At 45.5% G+C, this 22,962-nt stretch overlaps 1 protein-coding gene across 1 annotated transcript in view; it reads left to right on the top strand.

The window, feature by feature from the left end:
* The window catches only part of KCNB1 (potassium channel, voltage gated Shab related subfamily B, member 1), a 125,452-nt gene extending 104,272 nt beyond the window's left edge, over window positions 1–21,180 (top strand). The window contains exon 3 of the mRNA XM_014943795.1: window positions 18,019–21,180. Coding sequence (XP_014799281.1) covers window positions 18,019–20,040 — 2,022 coding nt within the window. The 3' untranslated portion in view covers window positions 20,041–21,180. The remainder of the gene's footprint in view (window positions 1–18,018) is intronic.
* The last annotated feature ends 1,782 nt before the right edge of the window (window positions 21,181–22,962 follow it).

The following is a 22,962-nucleotide window of genomic DNA, read 5'->3' as shown; positions in this document are numbered from 1 at the left end:
TTCATGTTTTTCTGCACGTACCACCAGGAATTTCCAAGAGGTTTCTCCAGCAAGAGCAGGCAGGCAAAAATACAGACTCTCCCTATTAGCCATCCCATAGTGAAACTGGGCACACGTGCTCATGTCCCTGAGCTGTCCTCTCCTCCCCAACACTCGTGCTCTCACCTTGAGCAGCTGGTGTTTTTAAGCAGCACGTACAGTGCTCACACGTGGAGCACGCCATATGTTTGGCAGCCCCAGGAGCTGTGTCACTTGGCTCCCTCGCTGAGCGGCGCTTGGCCTGGCTGGGGAAGCAGCTGTCTCATCCCAGCCTGAGGACTGGCATGGGACCACCATGCCCGCAGGCATCGCCAAGCGCCCGCTTCTTCATGTTGCCCTTCAAACTTCACCATGGTGGGAACTGGGAGCTTGTCTGCACACAGCTGTTACCCCATGGCTGCCAGAGGTGTGAATTTGGGGCACCCTCTGCTTTGCACGGATGGCACAGGAGGGCTTTCAGTTTGCAGAGCAGCTGAGTTAGCTTTTGGAGCTACCTTGCACGTAGCGGCCAGGATGAGCCATGCAGACTGGCTCCTGTACGCCAAGCCTGCTGCTTCGGTGATGGCACCAGCACTCTCACCCGCTGAGATGTCTGACAAATTGTCTGGGCTGCCCTTTCCTTGTGGGGACAGCAATATTGGCTTAACTCGCAGAGCCCTGGGAAACTTGTTGCATGAGTGCTCATGAGACAGCTTCACACCACAGCTGCGGACCGGCTGTGCTTGAGTACGAGCGTTTTGCATCTCCAGTGGCAATGCTGTGACTGTGCTACCAAGCATAGAGCCTCCTATGCTGCTTGCCTTTGCCTTCAGAGGAAAAAATGTTTCCACTGCGTAAATCCAGCTATGGCCAACTCGGGCTATTGTTTTGTCTATGTTTTTATGTCCCTTTCAATATAGATGTCAGCTCTGCCACGTCCCGTCTGTTAGAAAAAGCCTGGGTTTACACATTACCTCATTAGTCTTACTGACTATCCAGCATTTTTTCCATCCTACAGGCTCCTCACTCCTTTTACATCATTGTGATTAAATCATTTGCTTAGGCCATTAGCAACGAGGCTCAGTGTTTTTGTACTCCTGGCTCCATAGGAGATGGTGTGGGAGAGGGCTAAGGAGGGGGAATATGTTGACTTTTAAGTTGCATGCTGGGGATGTCAGAATAGAGCAGCACAAGGAACATATATTTTATGGTGCCACTGTCGCAAAGCAACACAGCAGAGCGGTGGCTTTGTGTCAAGAAACACTGTGCAGAGCAGTTTCTGTGTTTATTTTTTGGAGCAGCCCGAAGTAGGAAAAGAAAAAGCTCAGAAACCTTCCCCAGCAAGCGGACGGGGTTCGCTATTCCGAAGCCGTTTCCCTCAAAAATGTGGTTCAGGGCTTGCAACCCGTGCCAGCAGCACAGCTCCAGAGCAGGACGTGCACAAGGCATACAGGATTAACCAGTGACCTTAAAGCACAGATTTTCCGAGGCTTGATTGTGCTGCTGCAATATCGCCCACTGGGGCTGCCATAATTAAGGCTCTGTCAACTTCCAGCAGCCACCTTTACACGCTGTGATTTTCATGGGGGTATAATTTAACCCAAAGCTCTTGCTTGGCAGCACATTATTTTACAGGGTTACTTAAAAATATGTTTCAACCATTTCAAATTACAGATTGGCCCCAAAAAAATGCTTTCTCAAACTAGGGTCACCCTTTTAAATATAGGCATCAAAACGTGGCTGGTAAATTATCTGGGTACCTGTTGGGTGTGGGGTTTTCAGGGGGCAATTAAGAAGCGCTCGGAGGCAAGAGCCAGTAACAGCACCAGTCTTTACTGTAACAGCAGGCAACTAATAAACTCTTAAAAGAAAGCGATGGAGAGGGAGGAGAACTGCCTGGCTCCCTGTTGGGCTATAACCAGGTGATCTTAAGAACAGCTTGTTGAAGCCAGGTTGGTTCATAGGCTGTGCTCGGGACAGTCACATCTCTGCTGGAGTCTATTTACACCAAGCAGATCAGTGCACACAGAGCAGCAGTGCCCGGGGCATGTGGAGGCAGGGAAAAGCTCAATAACACTGTGCACACACACAGACTGACCCTTACAGAGGATTTTAACTTTGGCAGTATAACGAGGTTTGATTTTTTATTCGTGAAGTCCAGGTTTTGTGCCGCAGACCCTCCCGAAGGCAGGGATGGGGCTGACCCATGCCAGCTGGGATGTGTACACAGGCACCCACTCGTGTGCACCCCTTCCCCCTGCCCCCAGCATCACATCCAGGCTGCACAACCCATTTGGCAGAATTTGGCCTCAGGACTGGAGCTCAGCTCAGGTGCTTAATGCGGGGATACACCCTGAGAGCCCATAAAACCCCTGTGCTGTGGGAGGGAAATCCCTGTGACATTGCACCTGGCTGTAGCAGGAGGGACTCGTGCATTGAGCCACTGTGCCACCTGGAGTCCGTCCACTCAGTGCTCACGCAGCCATTCCTCTGCCAAAAAAAGAACACTAATAGACTTATTTTCTTCAGAATAATAAAACAGAGAAACAGCAACAAAGCCAAGAACATTGAGATGGTAACAGCAAGAGTCTGGCTTAAATTCCCCAAAATAACATCAGCTAGAGCCTGATTTCAAAGCAGCAGACACCGCGCTGCAAATGCAGAGAGTTGTTGATTGTCATTTTTGTCTTCAATAGAATTTTCTTCAAAAGTAATACTTGATATTTTTCTCTGAGTAACCGTATAGTTCCCTCTGAATTTCTCATTTCTTCTACATTTTCCACCATCTTCACATAGAGGGAGATTGGCTGCAATTGTTTTCTGCAAACAGCAACTTTGAGGCGGGGGGGCAGGTACAAGTATTCCTGGATTCCAGGGATACAACCTGGATTCCTCTGAGCATCCAAACCTGGAGGGAGAAGTCTTGGAAGAGATGGGCGAGCCTTGCAAAAGGCACTCCAAACCCCTCTTTCCAGGCTGCCTTTCACAGGGACTGAGCGTGGTCCTACACTAGTTTCAAGTTCATTTCACTGGGAATAATTTTTTGGTGCAGAGAGAGGAAGTTTTGCAAAAGGTGGAACCAAGAGGTGGAGGTCCATTACACCACATTGTAGTCAATCTTTGAGGAATCCTCTGTTTAAGCGAGTTTTGCTCGGGCTGCAGTAGCAGCACGCTCAGAGTAGGAGCAAGGCTGATGGTCTCCCACCCACAGGAATGCCATGGCACAGGGAGGGGGTCTCACATCCTGCACCCGGGAGCACACGGAGCAAAACCCTCCCGGCCTGGCCATCAGACTCTGCTGCCAGCAGCACAGGGAGACCTGCACGGCCTTTGCTGTCACTTTGACAAAACAACCCTGCTGCTATGTTGCTCTTTGTGTTAATAATATTTTAGCAATTTTCAAGAGTTGTTTTATTTGAGAGGTTCGAAAGGTAAACTGTCAGCATTTCAGTGCTCCCCCATGGAGCACTGAAACAATCCAGGAGCATGGCTTTGCCAGATAATTTTCTTCCTTTGTATCTTCATTATCTCTCCCTTTGGTGACTGGGGTTTTCGTTAGCTTAGTGGTTTAACTGGATTTTGGAGCAAAATCTAGAGGTGTATAAGGGTCTGGATTTGATAAAGGCATCTTTAAATTCAAGCCACCCCTTCCCCTCCTGCCCTGCTGACAAAGTGCTCGTGATTCTTTTATTTAGCTTCCAATAGTGTCATCTCTTACATGGAGCTTTAATACTGCCTGAGTAACTCTTCACTTTTCCAAGAGCAGGGTTTCAGCCAGAATGCCCCATTTTTGTCTGGTTTGGCATCCAACTTGCCCGAAGCCAGAATTTAAATGGGAAGATTTCAAGCCTTTGCAGAGCTGGTGGCAAGAGCAGGGCAGTGGGACACAGCCGGGCTGGCAAGTGCAGGACACAGAGTTTCCACCCTTTTTGGTCAGAAAAAGACTTCGTCCCTCCACCCTGTATTGTATTTTGGCAAATAGCATGGAAGGAAAGATCCTTGGTGAAACAGTGCCCTACTAAAGAGAGGGATTTCTGCTGCCGACCGCAGCTGGGTCAGGAGCAGGATCCTGTAACTGTCTCCTCCAGACATGTCTCTGTCATGGAGATAAATAGATGATGAGTGGGGAGTCACCACATGAACACTGCAAAACACACAGAAGCTGCTTGCATTATAGAAAGGTGTGAAACAAAGCTACTTTTTCATTATGTTCATGTTTCCATTACATTTTCATTTTAAATTTTAATCATTTTTATCAAGACTTTTCCTTTTGAACTCTTTAACCCTGAACTATTATTATTTTTTTGCCATAAATTGCATGTTCAGTAAATGAAGAGTTTCAAAAGCTTCACAGAAGAAGTTCATAAATGAGAACAATTCTGAAGAAGTTAGCCCTTCCTCTAAACACCATCTCACGCTGGCTGTACCTGGCTGTGTCCTGTGTCCCACACATGAACAGCCTCTCTCCTTGCTTTAGTTCCCCATCAGTGTTTTTTCCTGAGCTGGTACCTGGTCCTAAAGTGGAGGGGCTGATGTCCACAGGGTGCGTATCTCACCTACATCCTCCGTGGGGCCACAGATACGGCCAGCACAAACCTGGCTTGTCTGGGGCTCCTGTTAACAGCTCCTGGCTGGGAGCCTGGGCTGGCACACTGGCAGCAGCACAGGATGAGACCGTCCAGAACAGAGCATTATTTATTCCTTCTGCAAAGGTACAAAGCCTTAGAGGAAATGAGTTAACCCACGGCCAGACCCAAGCCACACATCTTCAGTCAAGCTTAGCCGCAGCAGTAGCAGCTCCGTGTCCGGCTTATTCACCCCAAAAATAAGGACAGCCTGTGTCCTGCTCCCTGCCTGCCAAGGGGAAATCTACTGATCTCCTTGCTCTGCTGATCTTATGTTCTGAGCAACCATTTCCTAAACAAGTCCACCAACTATTCAATAATCTGATCAAAATGTTTCTGCCCAGAAGATAGTAGAAATCTCACATCAAATATTTGAATCTCATGAGACCTTGCTAGCAAAACTGCAGAGAACAAGCGAATTCTCTGGAATGTTGCAGGGAGCAATATAGAAGGTGTTAAATTAAGAAAATAATTGTTTTCTGTAAGGCATTTTTACCACTGCAACTTCTTCTCCATGGTTACCCGGCTGGGCAGGGTGAAGTTGAACAGCATGGTGCAGACGCTCAGGATCCAACAGTTCAGTTTTTCCCCTTGTGCTTTTAGGGGCCACTTACTAAAAGTTACAGTTTGGGAATTTCCAATCTGGGTGGAAACCTTCAGGAACAGGCTGTAGGTTTCATGCAAATCATGCAACTGCATCTTGCAACCCATGAATTCATCCACAGCAAAAGTTGGGACTAGAGCACAATTGCTGCTGGTTTACAGAACCGAAGCAAGTTTTTGGGGTGTGCAGGGATGCCGGGGTGCTGCCACAGCCCCCAGCTCTGCATTGAGCAGGAAAACCCCCAGCCACAGGATTCTTTAAACCTGGCTGGGAATGTTTTGATTCCAGCTTATTTCTACCTACCACTGAAATAATTGTCATCTCTTGCCATTGGATTTTTTTATATTTTTTTTAAAGTGTGTGCCTGAAATGATCAAAGGGGCTTTTCATGTGACAGGATGAGCAAAGGAAACTCTCAAGGTCAAACCCAAACCAGCCTAATGACTCTGGGACTTGGATCTGACCTCCAGCAGCAGCAATGAGCCAGGAGAAGATGAGCAGTTCAGGAACCAGAAAATGAAGCTTTTGAAGGAAATAATACCCTCTGGCAGTGAGCAATCAATTGACAGAGAAATGAGAGAGAGAGAGGAAAAAAAAGACAGGCCTTTCAGCCAGGCTGCAGGAAGGGCAGTGCCATGAAGCAGGACTATCTCATAAATAGAGCAGCACCTTTTCTCCTTCCTCTCTCTTTCCCAGGGGAGAGTGGCCATGGGAACAGACACGCTTTGTGCCCTCTGAAGGGGATGCAGGAGAGAGCAGTCTGACCGTACCTGCAGCAGGTTAATTGGGACACACGGCTCCAGTATCCCTTAGGATGTTTTTTCCTCTCTAAGAAAGAAAGGAAAACAATAAGCCAATATTAGCTCCTCTGATGAGTCTGGCCATTCGGGACTGCCTTGGGAATTGCCAGCTCATTCCACATAATGCATGGAGAGGCCTCAGCTGCTGAGGACTCTCATTCACATCTGTCTATGCCAGATTGCAACCATTGAAAGGTTATTCCTAGATCCCTTGATAATTCCTATAAACTTTTCTTCCCTGGCATGCTCAGGGTTGTTTTTTCCCCCTCAGTATTTTGTCGTCTTTAAATGATTCCCAGTTTAGAGTGGATTTGTTTTTCCCACTCAGCAGTGGGTTTCTCCCTGTGCTGGGCTTCCCCTGTGTCTCCTTTCCAAACGCGCTGAGCACCAGAGCAGGTCCAGCAGCTCGCATCAGGCAGCGACGGTTGTCACAAGTGCAGTCAATGAGAGATGCTGGATATCGCGTGCATTAGAAAAACATATTTTAATGCTTACAGAGGAGCTGGGATGTTTTGCAAAACTTGCTCTGTAGAGAGATTTTTGGCATTTTGTGCTGCACTCATGATGAGGCCAAATGGCAGCACAGAAATAGGTTCCCCTTTTCTGCAGACGTAGGGAACACCAGGAGGTCCTGGAATCGCCTCTTCCAGCGGGGAGGACATGGGGTAAATCCCCCAGCTCAGCATTTCACAGTAGCCTGAGCTATTTGTGTGCCTCGCTCAGGACCCAGTCACTCTCTGAGCTTCCCCATGGGCGAGCAAGAGTATGTGGAAAGGGTTAAGCGCTGCCCTCGGGAAAGTCTTACCAGTTTGTCTTGATGGAAGAGCAGAGAGCTGAAGCGTCTGCCAGAGCTCGTTAGGGATAATGCAAGCTGATGGGAGACAGAGCTTTATCCAGTAGCTAAAGGAACCCACAGGGTGGCTTTCGTCTGACCTTGCACTGGGTTGCACGGTCTCTCTCCGGGGCACGGCCTCCGCAGACCCGCTCTCTCCTTCTGAAGAAAGTTCCTGCAGAGGGAAGGGACGGGTGGCTCTGCTGCAGGGACCGTGGCGCTCAGGAGTTTGACGTTCCACAGCCTGTGTGTGTTTAGAGGGACAGGTTATTTTCTGCTGGCCAAGCAGAGCCTTAGTTGAAATGTCCAAACAACGCCGGAGCTGTCGGGAGCCGCGGCTGGATGAGTCCAGCAGCACCACGCTCCGAGAGGAAAACAGCGGGCCCAGGCGAGGCCTGCTCAGCTGAACTGCAGGGAAATTTCAGAACAGAAACACAAAAAAACAAGTGACCTGGCCCCAGTCCACGCGCGGTATGTGTTTTGCAAACCCCTAAGCTGTCACGCTCACAGTCTGCTCGATGTGGGAGATAACGGGGCCGCATGCCTGACAGAAAATCCCCAGTTTCCCAGGACATCAAACCGCGTGTTTCCCTGGAATGACAAATTCTATCTTTGGCAAACAAAACTCAGGCTCTTTAATATGCTTCTCCCCCAGCGCGCCATGTTAGCGTGTGTTTGTTTAGCAAACAGTTACTAGGAGGCCTCGGTGGGATAAAAAAAAAAAAGTGATACTGGGTATTATTATTCATGGATGGAGGTGGGGAAGAGAAAGAAAAACAGTGCTAATGTAGCCAACAAGTTCAAGTAAGGTTCAACTTTGCTATTCCAAAATCTGCTGCTATGATAATGAGACAGTCAAATCAGCTCAAATTAAGAGCTCAGGAAGGCTCAGCCTTTCAAAGAAGTACATTCGTGACAAGATTAATTTCTGCCAGCCAGTATATAGCATGATATCATCCTATATTAACATAGAAACCCCAAACAGAAAAAAAAGCACCTGAAAAATGCACTGAGACCCAGTGAAGTATATCGTTTCCCTTCATCTTCAATGCTGGTCTTTGCTATTCTGCACATGGATTAAAATACAATGTACCACCTGGCACTGTTCAGCTGCCATTTACAGGAAACCTTGCCTCCTCCGTTCTCTTCAATAAATATTCACTAACAGGCAGCATGCCTGCATCTTTCAAACAGTTTCAGGTGACTTTTATTAGGGTAAAGGGCAAAAAAATCAGTAAAACAGCCAGTAAAAAAACCAACGAACCAAAAAACCCAAACACCAGTAAAAAAAACTAGCCCTGCTCCCTATCCAAATAGACAGAGTGGCTGTTTTTTCCCTTTTCTTCCTTTTTTTTCCCCTTTTTTTTTCCTTTTTTGTTCCTTTTTTTCTGTTCAGCTCTGGTTTTCTGCAGTCCCCCGAGCATTGCAAAACACATGGTAAAGAAAAAGTAATTTCTTGTTGTAAATATACTTCTCGGGTCCCATGGTAGCCTAACGGAGTCTCTGCAGCTTGTGACCACCCTGAGAGAGTGACAGTGGTGGGGTCATCTCAGAGGTCTGTGCTGAGGAGGAGCAGAGAGAAGGAAGGGACTGTGCTGTGTGATGTGTGTCTCGTTGCTGTCCTGCCTGCGCAGCGTCTGTTGGGAGCATGCTGGGATGCATGAACGTAGGAAAGGCTATCAAAGGAGATTTCAAAGCTATCAGAAAGCCAAGGGCTACCCGGACTAGGTGTTTATTTCTTGTGGTTTGGAAAGGCTTACTCTTGTGTCAATGTCCAGAAGTCCGTGAGCCTGGGAATGAGTGTTCCCAGATCGCCAGGCAACACTTCAAAGAGTTTGAGCTTTTTCTGAGCTCAATAGAGATTTTAAAAAATAAAAATAAACAAAGAAAAAATCTGCCAAAACTAAAAAAAACCCCAATCACAAAAACAACAAAGAACTAAGTATAAATCTCCACACTTCAGTTTTATCCTCTATATTTATAACTAGAATGCATCAAAATTGTCTTACTGAGCTCAGATCAAACTCTCTTGTTGAAATGCTGATGTATAGCTGCCTTTTCTTTTGTGTTCTAACAGATTCTGTGTCTACTGTCTCTACTTACCACTTGCTAATGCCTCATACTAAAATGAATACTTAATTGCCAAGGATTAACTTTTAGCTGCTCCTGTACACAGTTTGTATACAGTTGTTGCTATTTATTAAATATGTGATATCTAATCCAGTGCTTAGTGCTTACAAAGGGAAGAACCATCTGTGTTTGGGATTAAAACACTCCATTCACTTTGTGCCAAAGCCCTCACCCAGGGCTCCACGCTCTGCTCTGGTTAGAGAAAACCCCTGGGGACCCAGGCTTGGGAGGGGTGGACCTTCATGTGAACACGTCCTGGCATCAAAGTCTTTCTGTTGGATACAAGGGTTGCTACCAAACATGAAGATAAGTGCGGGCGTGATGGAGAGCAGAGAAGCCGATCAGGAAAACAAGAGTTTTTAGCAGAAAAAAGGATTAAGAACTAGGAAGGTGCTGAGAGCTTGCAGGGATCCTGCAGAGATGTTTCCCACCACCTGCGGGCTTCCTATGTCTCTTTTGCAAAAAAAAGGGGTGCTAATATTCAATTTCTTTACAGGCTAACTGCAAGGATTAAACAATTAACAGCTGCGAGCACAAGGCTTTCTCATCAGTACAAAATATGCCACCAAAGCTCTTCTTACATCAGGCTGTAAGTGGCAAACTCTGGGGCTGTACAGCCCTGGCAAAGGCTGCACCCAGGGCACAGGAGGATTCGTCTCCCTGAAGGAGTACATCTCCCCCAGCTTGTGAGGCAGAAAAATGCCTCAGCATAAATTTCGAGCCCTTTCTCCAAGCATGAATGGAAAAAAAACCTCTGAAACCCACTGGAGAACCCTCCCATGACCTGCAGAAGGAGCCCAGGTGCATTGGTTGCAATAAGCCTTTAGGAGCAGCCTCCTGAAATGCAGAGACAGTGGGGTAACAGGGCCAAGCTAGTGTCAAACCTATGAAACAGGTAGAGGATACTGCCACTGCCTCTCTATCTATGGGGATTTACTGCTCCTGCAGGCTTTCCTGTCTCTTCATAATGTCATTAGCGTGGCTGATGCTGGTAACCTGATTTGCCACTTCTCCTAACACATTTCTGGAAAAAATGTTAAGCAGGTCACCATTTTTGCAGACAAAACATCGCTTGAGCTCTGTTCTAATTTCCTCGCTATGTGGCAACCCAGTATGGTATCAATGACTGGGTAAATCTCCCTGCAGCAAAACTAATTATACCTTTTGGTGAGAAAGAGGCAGTGGAACTGGTTTAGTCTTCCAAAAAATTCCACACTATAATATGCAGGACTAATGTGCTTCAGATTTGAAAAGAATTAATATCAATTATTCTCATGCATATTCATGAGAGGAAGACTGGTTTAGCAATCAAGCTAATAGTTTTTTGCTTAATTACATTTAGTTGATTTCATGCTATCTTGGCACATTCCTGATTGAATGTAACCATTTAAAAAAAAAACCTCCCACAACTACCTCAGCAAACACCAACACTTTAAGCTCAGCTTTCCCTGTAAACAGTGTCTGAGGCTGAGCAGACTGCTTGGGACAGTGGGAGTTCATCACGAGCGTTTTCTCTCCCTAGAGCAGGATAAAATCAGAAAAGTGTCTTGAAAAACAGTTCCCAGGCGTCCTCCAGTGCTGAGGGTTAAGGCATTCTTTTTCATTATTTTTTTATTTTTCTGAGTCCAAGCCTTTGTCTACTTGAATGCAAGGCAGATAGCAGGAATGGGAGATGTTCCTGAAAGGGGAGCACCAAGCTAGAGGGAAGGTTTTGTATGGGTAGGTGGTCTGGACCCTGACTGTGATAAAAGCTAACGACTTGATGTGGTACAGAGGGTTGAAGAGCTGGTGGGATGATCAGTGCATTGTGGATGGGGGTTTCACCATTAGGATATGTCACTTTAGTTGTCCTCCAGGGAGAGACCAGGTTGTGCAATGCTGCAGTGCCATCCCAACTTCTGTGCTCCAAGAGCAGCAGTTTGCATGGCACAAAGGCTGGGAACATGGGAGCAAGATGAAGACGACGTAGGTCAGGCAAGAAGGCTGGGAAGGGTGATGGCAGGAAGATTGCAATCTTCCTGAGCAGAAAGCAAGGCCAGGGGAAAAATGGGAAACTTGAGCTTCCATGTGCCGCTTGTTTGTTTTCTTTTTTGATTTTCCCCATGCCTAGCAGCAGCAGAAATAGGACAGATGCTCCCCTCTCATCCTCTCTTGAGCACTATCACTGCACTGATGTCTGAAGGCAGTGTACGCCTTTGAAGTTTGCCTTTTCAGTATTTTCATTCATTTATCATTTTCTTCTCTGGTGCACCATTTTCATCTGGGTTTTGCTCAGAAGAAAGACTGACACCATTTATCATTTAATGGGGCTTGATAGCTCTCTGACAACTAAACATGTTCTTAACAGCGTTAAGGAATTTACAGGCAGCAATGCCTGAAGGCTACTTTTCTGCCCACTGTAGCTTAGTCAGCAGCAGTTGTAGCTGCAGCTCTCTGGGTGCCTGTAGGCGAATGAAGCATTGACATATAATCATCAGAAGTATTGTATCCCCTTTTAAATCAAATAGATTGACTCTCTCAACAGATAAAATTATTACAGCTATAACTGAAATAAAATAATTAACCATTATTCAAACTGGGCTTTTCCAGGCAACGCCAAAATTAAGATCTCATGTATTCCCAAAGAAAAATATAAATGGTTTTATCTTGAATTTTGGTTTTGTGGATTTTATACTATGCAGTAATGTTTACACAAGAGCACAGGAGTTTACATTATCCAGACTGTGCACACAGTCACTGGGGGCACCTCAGGGCCATGAGTGAACTGGTGTGTGCAGGGTCCTACCCCTCCAGAGCACAGATCTCCTGGTCCAAATGGGTCAGAAGGACCCCCTTGGGGCAGGATGCAGAAGTGGCGTGTAAAGTGCCAGACCAGGAAAAACTCCTAAGCATGGGTTTATACTCCATAGGAATCAGTGGGACTGAGCATTTTGGAGATTCAAGGTCTTACATTGCATCTTAACGTCCTTCCACATGGAAAAGCAGATCAAAGGCTCTTTGTACTGCCCTGCAACCCCACCCCCAAGTTTGGCCTCAACTTCTTGTCCTGATCTAAGAAGCAGGTGTTACCTTTCTTTATGGCCTCAGTGTTTTCTAGAAAAAAGCATCCTCCAAGCCCAATGGTTAGATTCATCGCTTCAGAAGTGACCAGCTTCTTCAGTTAATGAATAGACACCTCCTAGTGAAGAGATGTTTCCTAAAACAAGTCCTTGACAATAAATACCATACACATGTATAGCTGCCATCAGCAGGAGATGTTATTCCTGTGCAGAATCAAGTGGGGAGGAGATTAAGGAACTCTCCATCTGTTTCTGCACTGTGTAGCACGTGGGATATCGCTCAAAATACAGTGTGCTCTCTGTTTCTCAGAGCCTGGGGAGACAGAGGCTGGCATAGGCATGACAGGATGGAGCTGGACAGTCTGACTCAAAGTATATTGTTTGCTTGGGGAAGCAAGGGGGCTGCAGAAAAAATCCCTTAGTAAATGGAGCATATGAATGAAACCTGGTCCTGATGCCAAGCTTATTCTGCAGGCCTTGATGGAGCTAAAAAAGCACATTAGACAAAACCATTATTGAACTTCTTGATTACATAACAATTTCCTCATCGTATTTCCAAGAATATTGAATCTATATTCAAACACCCTCCTACTCTCTCCCACACACCACCCCTTCTCCTTGCTATATCAGCTTCATTACTGAGTATGAAGACAGAAAAAGTATAGGGCATGTTGCCATGAGGAGATAGAGCTCAGATGCTTACACTGAGACTTTAGAGCCATCTACGGGATTTGGACAGCCAATTCTCATTAATTTTAATGGCCTTGAAAGGCTCCAGTCTTATGCCTTGACCCTAGTTAGGGTCTTTAGCAGTGCAAAGAGCAGATAAGCAAGCAACAAATATCACCAAACCTAAATGTTGGGTGAGTCTCTGCTGCCTAAAACTTACCCTGCTCTGTGCTGTCTGGGGGGTACCATGCACAACTTTGCTGCCCACAAACTTCTGCTACCAGAAGCTCGAGAGAGAGAGAGGAAATTTCTGAACAGACTGGCTTCTTTGTGGGAGCCCTCTTTCCCCCAGGGATGAGCAGGGACCTTGCCAACACAAAGGAAGAATCCCTGGGCCCACTCTCCCCCGACGAGCGGGATCGGTCCCAGTGCAGGTAGAATCTCCTGAAAGGTGTGTGGTGGACATTGCCTGCCTAGTTTTGGGGGTGAATTTTGGAGAAGGTAGGGATTAACGGCTTGCAAGCATGGCACATCCATCCTGCCTCAGGAAGCAGCAGTTGCACACAAACTGGCTACACTTACTCACATAATCAGCTTGCCTGTCTCATTTGCATGTGTAATAACCACCATGTATGTACAATCATGCTAATCACTTCAAGGCAACTGCTTTAAATTCATTCAAAACCTTGCCCTGCCTGTCCTTGGGTTATTTAGCTTTCACAAAGGAACCATAGCAGCAGTCCAGAGATTCACTCAATAAAAATCTATCTGAAAGAGTCGATTTAGTGGAGGAGAAGTTTTTTCTGGAATCCTGCCCGTACATACTGAGACTTGCAGTACAAGCCAGTGCTGTCATTAGGAGCCCATCCAATACCCACTGCAAGACATCTAGAAAAGTACCTGATGGGGAATTTCACAATTTATGGTCTGTTCCTACAGGTGAAATCTAAAAGTAAATACAGAAACAAAGAGAAAGGGAACTACCCCGCTTCTCTCATGCTATGGTCTGAAAGCTGTGCATGGAGAAACTATTCTTAAACCCTTTCAGCTTTATGAGCAGTTTAAGGGTTGTCTGTGATGCTCAGTTGTGGGTACCTGACCAGCAAGACCTGGTCTGTTAAGGCTCCTGTCACTAGCTCTGACACACCGCATGTGAGGACAATTGAGAACAGCTCTCATGGACGTGGCACCAGATATACACCAGATAAGCCAGCAGCAAGACCTAGGAGGGGGTGCAGCTGTCTCCGTATCTAGCAATATGCACATTTCAGCAGTATTCACAAAATCTAACAGGCCCCTGACGCTTAACTTTCCCATTTCTATTCCTTCCGCAAGCCTGTGCTCTGGGGACCTTTCTGTGCTCGAGTCTGTTCAACTTCAGCTCTTTGACTGCCAGCCCAAAACTTTTTGCCAGCACAAGGCTATGTTGCCCATTTTTTACTGAATTATGAAAGCTGGTACCACAGGAGGAGGCCCTCTCCCCACACTTGCTTCCATCCCAAGCAGCAGTTAGCCGCTGGCTTGGCAGCGAGGTTTTGGGTCAGTGCTCCTGAGCAGGGAGAATGGGCACTTTTATCCAGTGAGGGGTCCCTAAGCAGCTGGAACCTTGTTCACTGCAGAGGGATTGCTCCTGCTCAAGTTCAAATTTGTCCCATTGGTTTTTCTTGCTAAACAGAAGGGAACCTGGAAGAGTAAAGGAAGGAGGAAAGGGGAGAAATGCAATGAAAAGGCTGCCTGCCACACAGAGCTTCTCTAGAGCCATTCTTGGTGGTAAAAATGTCTTTCCTTCAGCTTTCTGTCTCATTACTGACAGTGGAAAATACAAAAGCTGCCAAGCTAGAGATTCAGTATGGCCAAGATAGGAAAGCTTACCAGACAGACGGACGGCGATTTCTGTAATCTGAAATCCCAGACTGTCAGTACATTGGGATGGAGCCCTGTGTCACTGAATGCAGTGATAATGCCTGACAGCAGCAGCTGGATCATGTTTTCTGTGGACAACTGCTCCTTGGGTGGTTTTTGGTGGATGGTGGATGCTACCAGGACAAGGAATGCTTTAGAGAATAAGAATTACCTAAACCTAGCTGGAGATATTTCATCTCCTGGTTTTTTGTACTTTCCCACTGAAAAGTGCTTTGAATACTTAAGGACAGTCAACTCACATCTAGAAGTTTTTCTTAGCCTGACAAGATTCCCAAAGATGTATGATTGCAGTACATCAATAAGGGGGAAAAATATGTATCTTAGGAGCACAGGTGACATCTTGCTGCAGCATGCGGAGGAATGATAAATGTCTCTCGCTGTTTATTGCTTAGCTCCATGGCTAAATCTGCTAAACCAAAAAACAAATTTTACCCTCAGATCTCCTAGTTTTCAAATTTATGTTCATCGGGCATTGCCTTGATCTTCAAAGCAGTAAGGTATATCAAAGGAAACAGAAGGTTTGACACCAATTACTGCTGCTGGATGCCATCCACTGAATAAAGATGGAGCGTTAATATTTACACTGAAAATGAAGGAGATAAAACACACCAGGTACATCTAAGTCTACAAATAAGCCCTTCTGTGTATAGTGGGCAGAGATAAATCCAAGCAAAAATTTTGAAATTACCATTGAAAACATCCCAAACACCTCTAGAAATGTTGGGTTGTAAACAAAGAAACAACAACAAAAACACTAAAATAGCCTTCTAGGAAAGCAGATCCATCTCCCTGCTTCTCAGGGGTATTACCTGGTCTCCAGGAGATGGTCTTTTGAAACAACCAACCATGCAGAAGTACTTAACATCTACATTTCTCCCCTCTTCACGACTTGACTTACATTTTATTCTCTTGAGTTTGAAGCCATCAGGTCAAGCACTTTTCCCCGAGTCCCTCTGCTTCTCTTCATCCCAGGATTCTGCCTACAAAAAAGTAGGCACCCCCCAAGTCTTTCCCACAGCTTCTTAGCTCATTGACCTGAGAAGTCTCTCCACAAGGCAAATCCCCCATTGCACAGGTTGTTGTGGGGTTGTTTGTATTTCAGCAGCAAATTTATGGAAGAGGAAGGTAGCGAGGAGGAGGTGAAAGGTTCGCTGGCACCATGAGGGTGCACAGCACAGCTAACAACAAACATTCTCTTAGGCAACCTGTTTAAAATGGAAAAGGAATCTTTCCAGCATTTTTCCTGGCAACAGTTTAATAACCGAAAGTGAGGCTATTCTAAAATTCCCGGTACTAGAGCATTGCACAGGAGGCTATTTACACCATTCACTTCTTCCACTTAATCTAATTTAGACAATGAAACCAGAGTGTTTAATGGAGCTAATTTTTGTTTCTAGTCAAATCTCATTCTTCAGATTAAATTACTAGGTCTGCAGTGTCATGTACAAATCAAAGTTATATAGTACATTTTAGTGAGTTAAAAGGTAAATGATTTTATTACATTGATTCGTAAGGAATTTTCTTAACAGGAAGTGGATTTTAAAACACTTGTTGAAATCAAAATTTCTAAATTGAAACCCTTGCCTTAAATTAGGATTTCTTTGAAGGTATATGGGCTTTTCTCCAAAAGCCATAGCTTAAGCTTGCTACATGAATTTAATTCCAGTGAAGCTTCCAGCCTTTGTAGACCATTTCTGCCTTTCGGCTTTGGAGAAGAGGTGAGGCTCTTCTTGAGAAGAACACAGTGTTTCTGAACCATATTGGATCTGCACGTTTCTCCTACAGCAGGAAGGCTTGTTCCACTGTAGTAATTGTCCATTTAGGGATAAATGTTCAGAAATCTGATATTTCCTGACTGTTAGGATTTCTGTGCTGGGCTTGGCTGAAAAGAAATCCTGCAAGAATTTCTTTCTCCAGTACCCCAGGTGGTTACTGTGGATATCCTGGTATCGTGACGCTGGCTGAGAAAGGTCACTGTGAGAAAGCCTAAAATCTAGTTATACGGGCAAGGAAGGAGTGTCTGATTTGCAATCCATGATGCAGAACTCTTGTCATATGGTTTATAATTCATGGCTTAATATTGTGCATCTAGTCATCATGCACATACGTTGCAATTGATTTCATGCTGCTTTTCTATCAAGCAGGAGAAAAACGAGCATAAGGGACCAGCTTACAGTGAAATTAATACATAAAACATTAGTCACATATACGTGTGTTTTGAAATCATTGCTGTATTTTGGCAGTAACCTAAGCTAGATATAATCCCACCCAATTAACAAACTAGAGAAAGAATTCACTAGTAGAAAAATGTACTCCTCGAATTGTCTCTCAGCTCTGAAACCTCCCTAAAATAACTTTAAGAGAAGAAGTAATTAGGGAAAAACAGGAAAGTATAGCATTAATATCTATATAAAACAGGTATGGAAGGACAGCCTGTGTACACTGTCTGAAAGCTGCAAATAAACTAATCTAGCATTTCACACTTTCTGGTTCTGCATAGAGTCAGCGGGCCAGTGACAGGACATAAATCTGATCAGATTTATGTGGGTTTTTAGAGAGATTGCTCACTGTAGACCCTTCTCCTCTCATTGCACTCTTCAGCCTGAGAGCTGGTTTCTGATGATGGATGAGCTCTCTGGTGCTTGGACCTGCCCCGTCTTGACTGGCTCAGTGTTGTGAGGTTTGGTTTGGCTGGATGAGTTTGCTCTTTCCCCTGGTTGTGATGAGGAGCTAGGATGGCCAGTCGGTCGCATGCGGGGTAGCTCAGAGCTCAAAATGTTTTAGCAAGCTTGGCAGGGTTTTCAAGTATTTCACAACCATCAAGTTTCAAATTAGGGATGAGTCATTAAAAAAGAATGTATTACTTGTACGCTTATATGTAGTAGAATTGTACACACGTCTCTGTAATTAGCCATAGGCACCGAAAATTACAGATGTAACTGTGCATTAAATGGAGGACATTGCTCTGATTGAATCTTGTATTCACAATTGCATTCCTTCTTGCTTAGATTTCAGAGCCTGTTGTCCAGATGGGCTTTGTTGGGCACCTAATTAGTAGCTAATCAAAAGCTCCTGCTGTGAACTGCTTCACAGCCCTCCTGGCATCCTAGCTGCTTGGTACACGTTCCTTGACTACACATAGAGGAAGGCACGGGAGTTGAAGTAGATGCTTTATCCCCTTTATGCACCTGACATAACAAAATAAAATCACCTCAACATGCATTGGTTATCTGAATTCTGTGTACTAAGAGCAAAATTAGTCTTGAAATGTGTAAGTGGAAATAATAGCCATGTGTTAATGGCAATGATAGTGTAATATATTCTGAGATGAACTCACTGTTTTCTCTTTCCTTTCCAGATTTTGGCAATCATTTCCATCATGTTTATCGTACTATCTACAATTGCCTTGTCCCTTAACACACTTCCTGAGCTACAAGGCGTGGATGAATTTGGGCAGACCACAGATAATCCCCAACTTGCCCACGTGGAAGCGGTGTGCATTGCATGGTTTACAATGGAATACCTCTTGCGGTTCCTATCCTCGCCTAAGAAATGGAAGTTTTTCAAAGGCCCACTGAATGCTATTGATTTACTAGCTATCTTACCGTACTATGTCACCATCTTCCTCACAGAATCCAATAAAAGTGTACTTCAGTTCCAAAATGTACGACGAGTGGTCCAAATATTTCGGATTATGAGGATCCTCCGGATTCTAAAGCTTGCCCGACACTCAACGGGTTTACAGTCCTTGGGGTTTACACTGAGGAGGAGTTACAATGAGCTTGGATTACTCATCTTGTTTTTGGCCATGGGCATTATGATCTTTTCCAGTTTAGTGTTTTTTGCAGAAAAGGACGAGGATGATACAAAATTCAAGAGCATCCCAGCTTCTTTCTGGTGGGCAACAATCACCATGACAACAGTAGGCTATGGAGACATCTACCCCAAAACACTTTTAGGTAAAATAGTAGGAGGACTGTGCTGCATTGCTGGAGTGCTGGTGATTGCTCTTCCCATCCCAATTATTGTCAATAACTTCTCTGAGTTCTACAAAGAGCAGAAGAGGCAGGAGAAAGCCATTAAGCGCAGGGAAGCTCTTGAAAGAGCAAAAAGGAATGGCAGTATTGTCTCCATGAACATGAAGGATGCGTTTGCTCGTAGTATAGAACTCATGGACATTGTGGTTGAAAAGAATGGAGAAAGTATAGCCAAAAAGGATAAAGTTCAGGACAATCATTTATCTCCCAGCAAATGGAAATGGACCAAGAGAACACTCTCTGAAACTAGCTCTAGTAAATCTTTTGAAACTAAGGAACAAGGATCTCCAGAAAAAGCTAGGTCATCTTCAAGTCCCCAGCACCTAAATGTCCAACAGCTAGAGGACATGTATAACAAAATGGCAAAGACTCAGTCCCAGCCAAACCTTAATACTAAAGAGTCGAGTCAACCTGGAAAGCAAAAGGAAGAGCTAGAAATGGAAACCCTTCCCGGCCCTATGGTGCCCTTGCTGACGACTCGTACTGATGGGATCATTGACATGAGGAGCATGTCCAGCATTGACAGCTTCATAAGTTGTGCGGCGGAGTTCCCTGACTCCGGGAGGTTTTCCCACAGCCCGCTCGCTACCCTTCCCTGCAAAGGTGGCATTAACGTGATCCAGGAGCAGAGCAGGCCAGAGGGGAGCTCTGCCAGATTTGTGGAAACGAACCCGAGCTCCGAAGGCAGTCACCGTTCTGCTTTTTTCATAGAAAGTCCCAAAAGCTCCATAAAGGCCAGTAACCCTTTAAAACTGAGATCTCTGAAAGTCAACTTCATGGAGGAGGACACCAGCACATTAGTACCAGCATCAAATGTACTGAGAATATATCCAGACCCTCTCAAGAGCCGGGGAGCTGCTGCTGCTGCCACAGATACTTCCTTACTCTCTGACAGATCTCTCATGAGCCCAGAAACCTCGATCTACACAACGGCGAGTGCGAGAACACCTCCAAAGTCACCGGAGACGCAGACAGCCATAGCTTTCAACTTCCATGATGCTGGTATACACAAATACATAGACGCTGACACTGATGATGAAGGTCAGCTGCTTTATGATTCAAGTCCACCCGGAAATGTGAGTCCCAAGTACAATGTCACAAACAGTGGCTATCTAAAGCAAAAGGACAATGTTTATAGAACAGAGAAGAACCATCTAGAAGCTGCTGCTTTACCCACCTCCCCTAAGCTGATAGGGCAAAACTGCATTTACTCTATGGAAGGTATCACTGGAAGAACCCACGGCAATCAGGAGACTGTCAGACTAGAAAATCACATTTCCCCAGAAGTCCATGTATTACCAGGCAGCGGAGGACATGCTAACACACATGATCAAAGCATCTGAGATGGGCTCCAAAAGAACTTACTGAAAGTTTAAAGGAATGTCTTTACAGTCAACACAAAAAAAAGAGCTTCTGCATGGCATGAACTTGGCTGAAACAAGCCACCTGTTTCTAAAAGTCTGGGGGAGGTCCAGTGTGGGTTTGTGAAAATGTCCTTCTCTGAAACAACTCTAAAGACGTTGCCCACATCAGTTAAAAATAAGGATTGCAAATCATGATCACACATTGATCTCCTTTCATGTTGTCCAGTGAAGCCAATGTGACCAAATATCCATCCATTCCCCTTGAACGCTAGAGCTCCTTTTGGAAATATTAACATCTGATTTGCATTAGTTCCATAAAGGATGCCAAGGCAGCCAGATTTGAACTCTGGAATAAATTGCTGGGGTTGGTATAAAGCTATCAAAAACACAATGCTCACTGCTTCAGGGCAGCTGTTCCCCATCTACAGCTTTCTCTGATGGATATTATGTCTAAAGGTAACAGGGAACACTTGCATTATTGGAAAATCCAAGTGAAAACCATTTAAAACAAATAACGGTCTAGAGTAACCAATTATTAAAATGCTCTGTGTGTGTTTAACAATACGATATCCTGTAGGACCTGACATTTTCTTTTGAAATATCAGCAGGGTGAGTTGCACCACTTGTATCTAATTCCAAAACATCCCCCTAGGACATAGTGAAACTTGCACTTACCCTCTGCTTCAAAATCGATACCTGCCCCAGGGCCAGCGCGCGGCCCTCAGGGGGACCCACGTTGGGAAGGTGTGAAGGAGCCATGCAGAAGCAGGAATCTCCAGAGGCATCGCAGCCAGACCCCCTTCCCGGTGCCGGGGAGCGTAGGGCTGGAAGGAGAGCTCGGCTCTCGCCCCTACCCCTCCGTGGAAGGGAGATGCTCGCTGCCCTGCCCCATGGGGACGGCCGAGCACGGCCACGGTACTGGACGCTGCAGCTGGCCCCCGTGGCACGTGCCGGGGCTACCGGGATGGCTCCTTGGGCCTCCCCTTCCTGCCCGCACGCTGACTCCAGGCGCCAGCCAAAGTCTCGCCCTTGGCGTAGGAGAGGAACCGGTCGGTCTGAAGCTTTTTGCGCCCGAGCGGCGCGGTGAAAGATATGCAAGCGTTAACATAAATATGCAAAAAAAAAAAAAAAAAAAAAAAAAAAAAAAAAAAAAAAAGAGGGATTCGTTGGCGCCCCGCCCCGGGCCTGGCTGTGCTCTCTCTCGCCAGGAGGTCGGGCAGGAGCGGCTCCCGCAGAGCTGCGGCGAGAGACAGGAGAATCAGGCCCGATGTTTTAATAACATCCAGTCATTTTTAAATGAAACGAGAAAAAAAAAGAAAAGAAAAGAAAAAGAAAAAGAAAAAAAAAAAAAAGATCTGACCATTTTAAATGAAGAGAACTAGCAGCCACCAGCCTAGGTTTTTAAAATATTATTGTTTCAATAAAGTTATGTCAAATTGTGTAGGAAATAATTTGTCTTTGGTTTTTAATCTCGGGGGGGAAAAGCACTTTACGTTGACTTTTTGTTGTTGTTGTTGTGATGCTGGAGTAGGATAGCAGAGTGTAACAATCAAGCACTTTAACCAAGCACTATTTTAATTTGTGCCTCCTGTCGTGACCGTGATTTGTTACACACCCGTAGCAAGTCACAACCTGTCCTGTGATAACTGTGATGGTAACCTTTTATGTTGTTCTCTGTTTCTACTGTAAAACTCAACTGTAAATAACTCTGTCGATGAGCGTTTCCTGACCTATTTCTGAGTACCTGCCGGGGCGTGTAAGGAGCTGCGTGCGGCAGGTCCGGGGACGTGCTGGGAGCCGGGATGCGGGAGCGGAGGCACAGGCGGGAGGAGGACCCCGAGCCGCTCCAATCCGCTGCGTTTTGTTCCTTCCTAATGTACAAAAAAAAAAAAAAAAGCCGTTGGTTAGTCCTGAATGTAAATGTCTGTCCGTCCAAGCTGTACAGTACTTCTGTCTGTAATCCGTAATAGTGAATGCAGCATGTACGGACAAAAGCAATAAGCACATATATGTTTTAGGAACTATTATGGGTTACGATGATAGCTTTGTTAGGTCTCTCCTTGGCACAAAACTGTACGCACGTTGGAGTTCGCTCTGCTCTGCTCAGCCGAGCCTGTCCCCGGGCGGTGGGGGTCCCCGCTCAGACGTCACCCTTGCGTCCCAGCAAGGCCAGACCCTGGGGAAGGCGCGAGTAAAACCTGAGCCACCACCTCACGAATTAGCCCGCCGGCCGCGAGAGAGCCCGCGTGCCACGCAGAGAGGGAGGCGGGAGGTACCCGACGTAAGTTCAAGGCAGCGACGCCTGCAAACGATACTCCCCAGAGTATTTACGCAGGGCCAATTCCTGAGGGTCGTTAGCTTTTACTCTGCCTTCGCTCAGCCAAAGCCACCATTCCTCTGAGTGGGCTCTTTGCCTGGTGAAGGACTTTAGGATTTGGCCATAGTAAATACAAGTGTACTTAGAGGAACCGACGTATTGCTGAGATACTAGTTAAGATTGAGCCGTCACGAAAAAGTAAAGTGACTTTCCAGCAAATAAGCTTTAAATACTGATTTATTCTGTGGCTTCCCAAGGCCATAGAGCGGCAACAAGAAATCTTAAAGAGAACAGTCTTAACATAATCTCTATGTTTCAGTGATCATTCATGTCTGCCATCAGCACAAATGTAAAAAGAAGAAAAAAATCAGGGAAAATTTTTTTGATAAAGTAAGTAATAGTGATTTCCAAGTTAAATATTTTTAGAGCTGATGCTTTCATGTGGAAAAAAAAGTCATATTTTACATATCACGAAAGTGAGCGTATTTAAATATAGCCATATAGTGTAGTATTTACCACACTCTCATCCAAATTGATGTATTTGGTTTATAGATGGCACTGACGAAAATGTATAGATCAACAAT

This window comes from Calidris pugnax, unplaced genomic scaffold, assembly GCF_001431845.1.
Source record: "Calidris pugnax isolate Ruff unplaced genomic scaffold, ASM143184v1 scaffold118, whole genome shotgun sequence".
NCBI lineage: Eukaryota > Metazoa > Chordata > Aves > Charadriiformes > Scolopacidae > Calidris > Calidris pugnax.
This window is presented reverse-complemented; position numbering and strand designations above follow the sequence as displayed.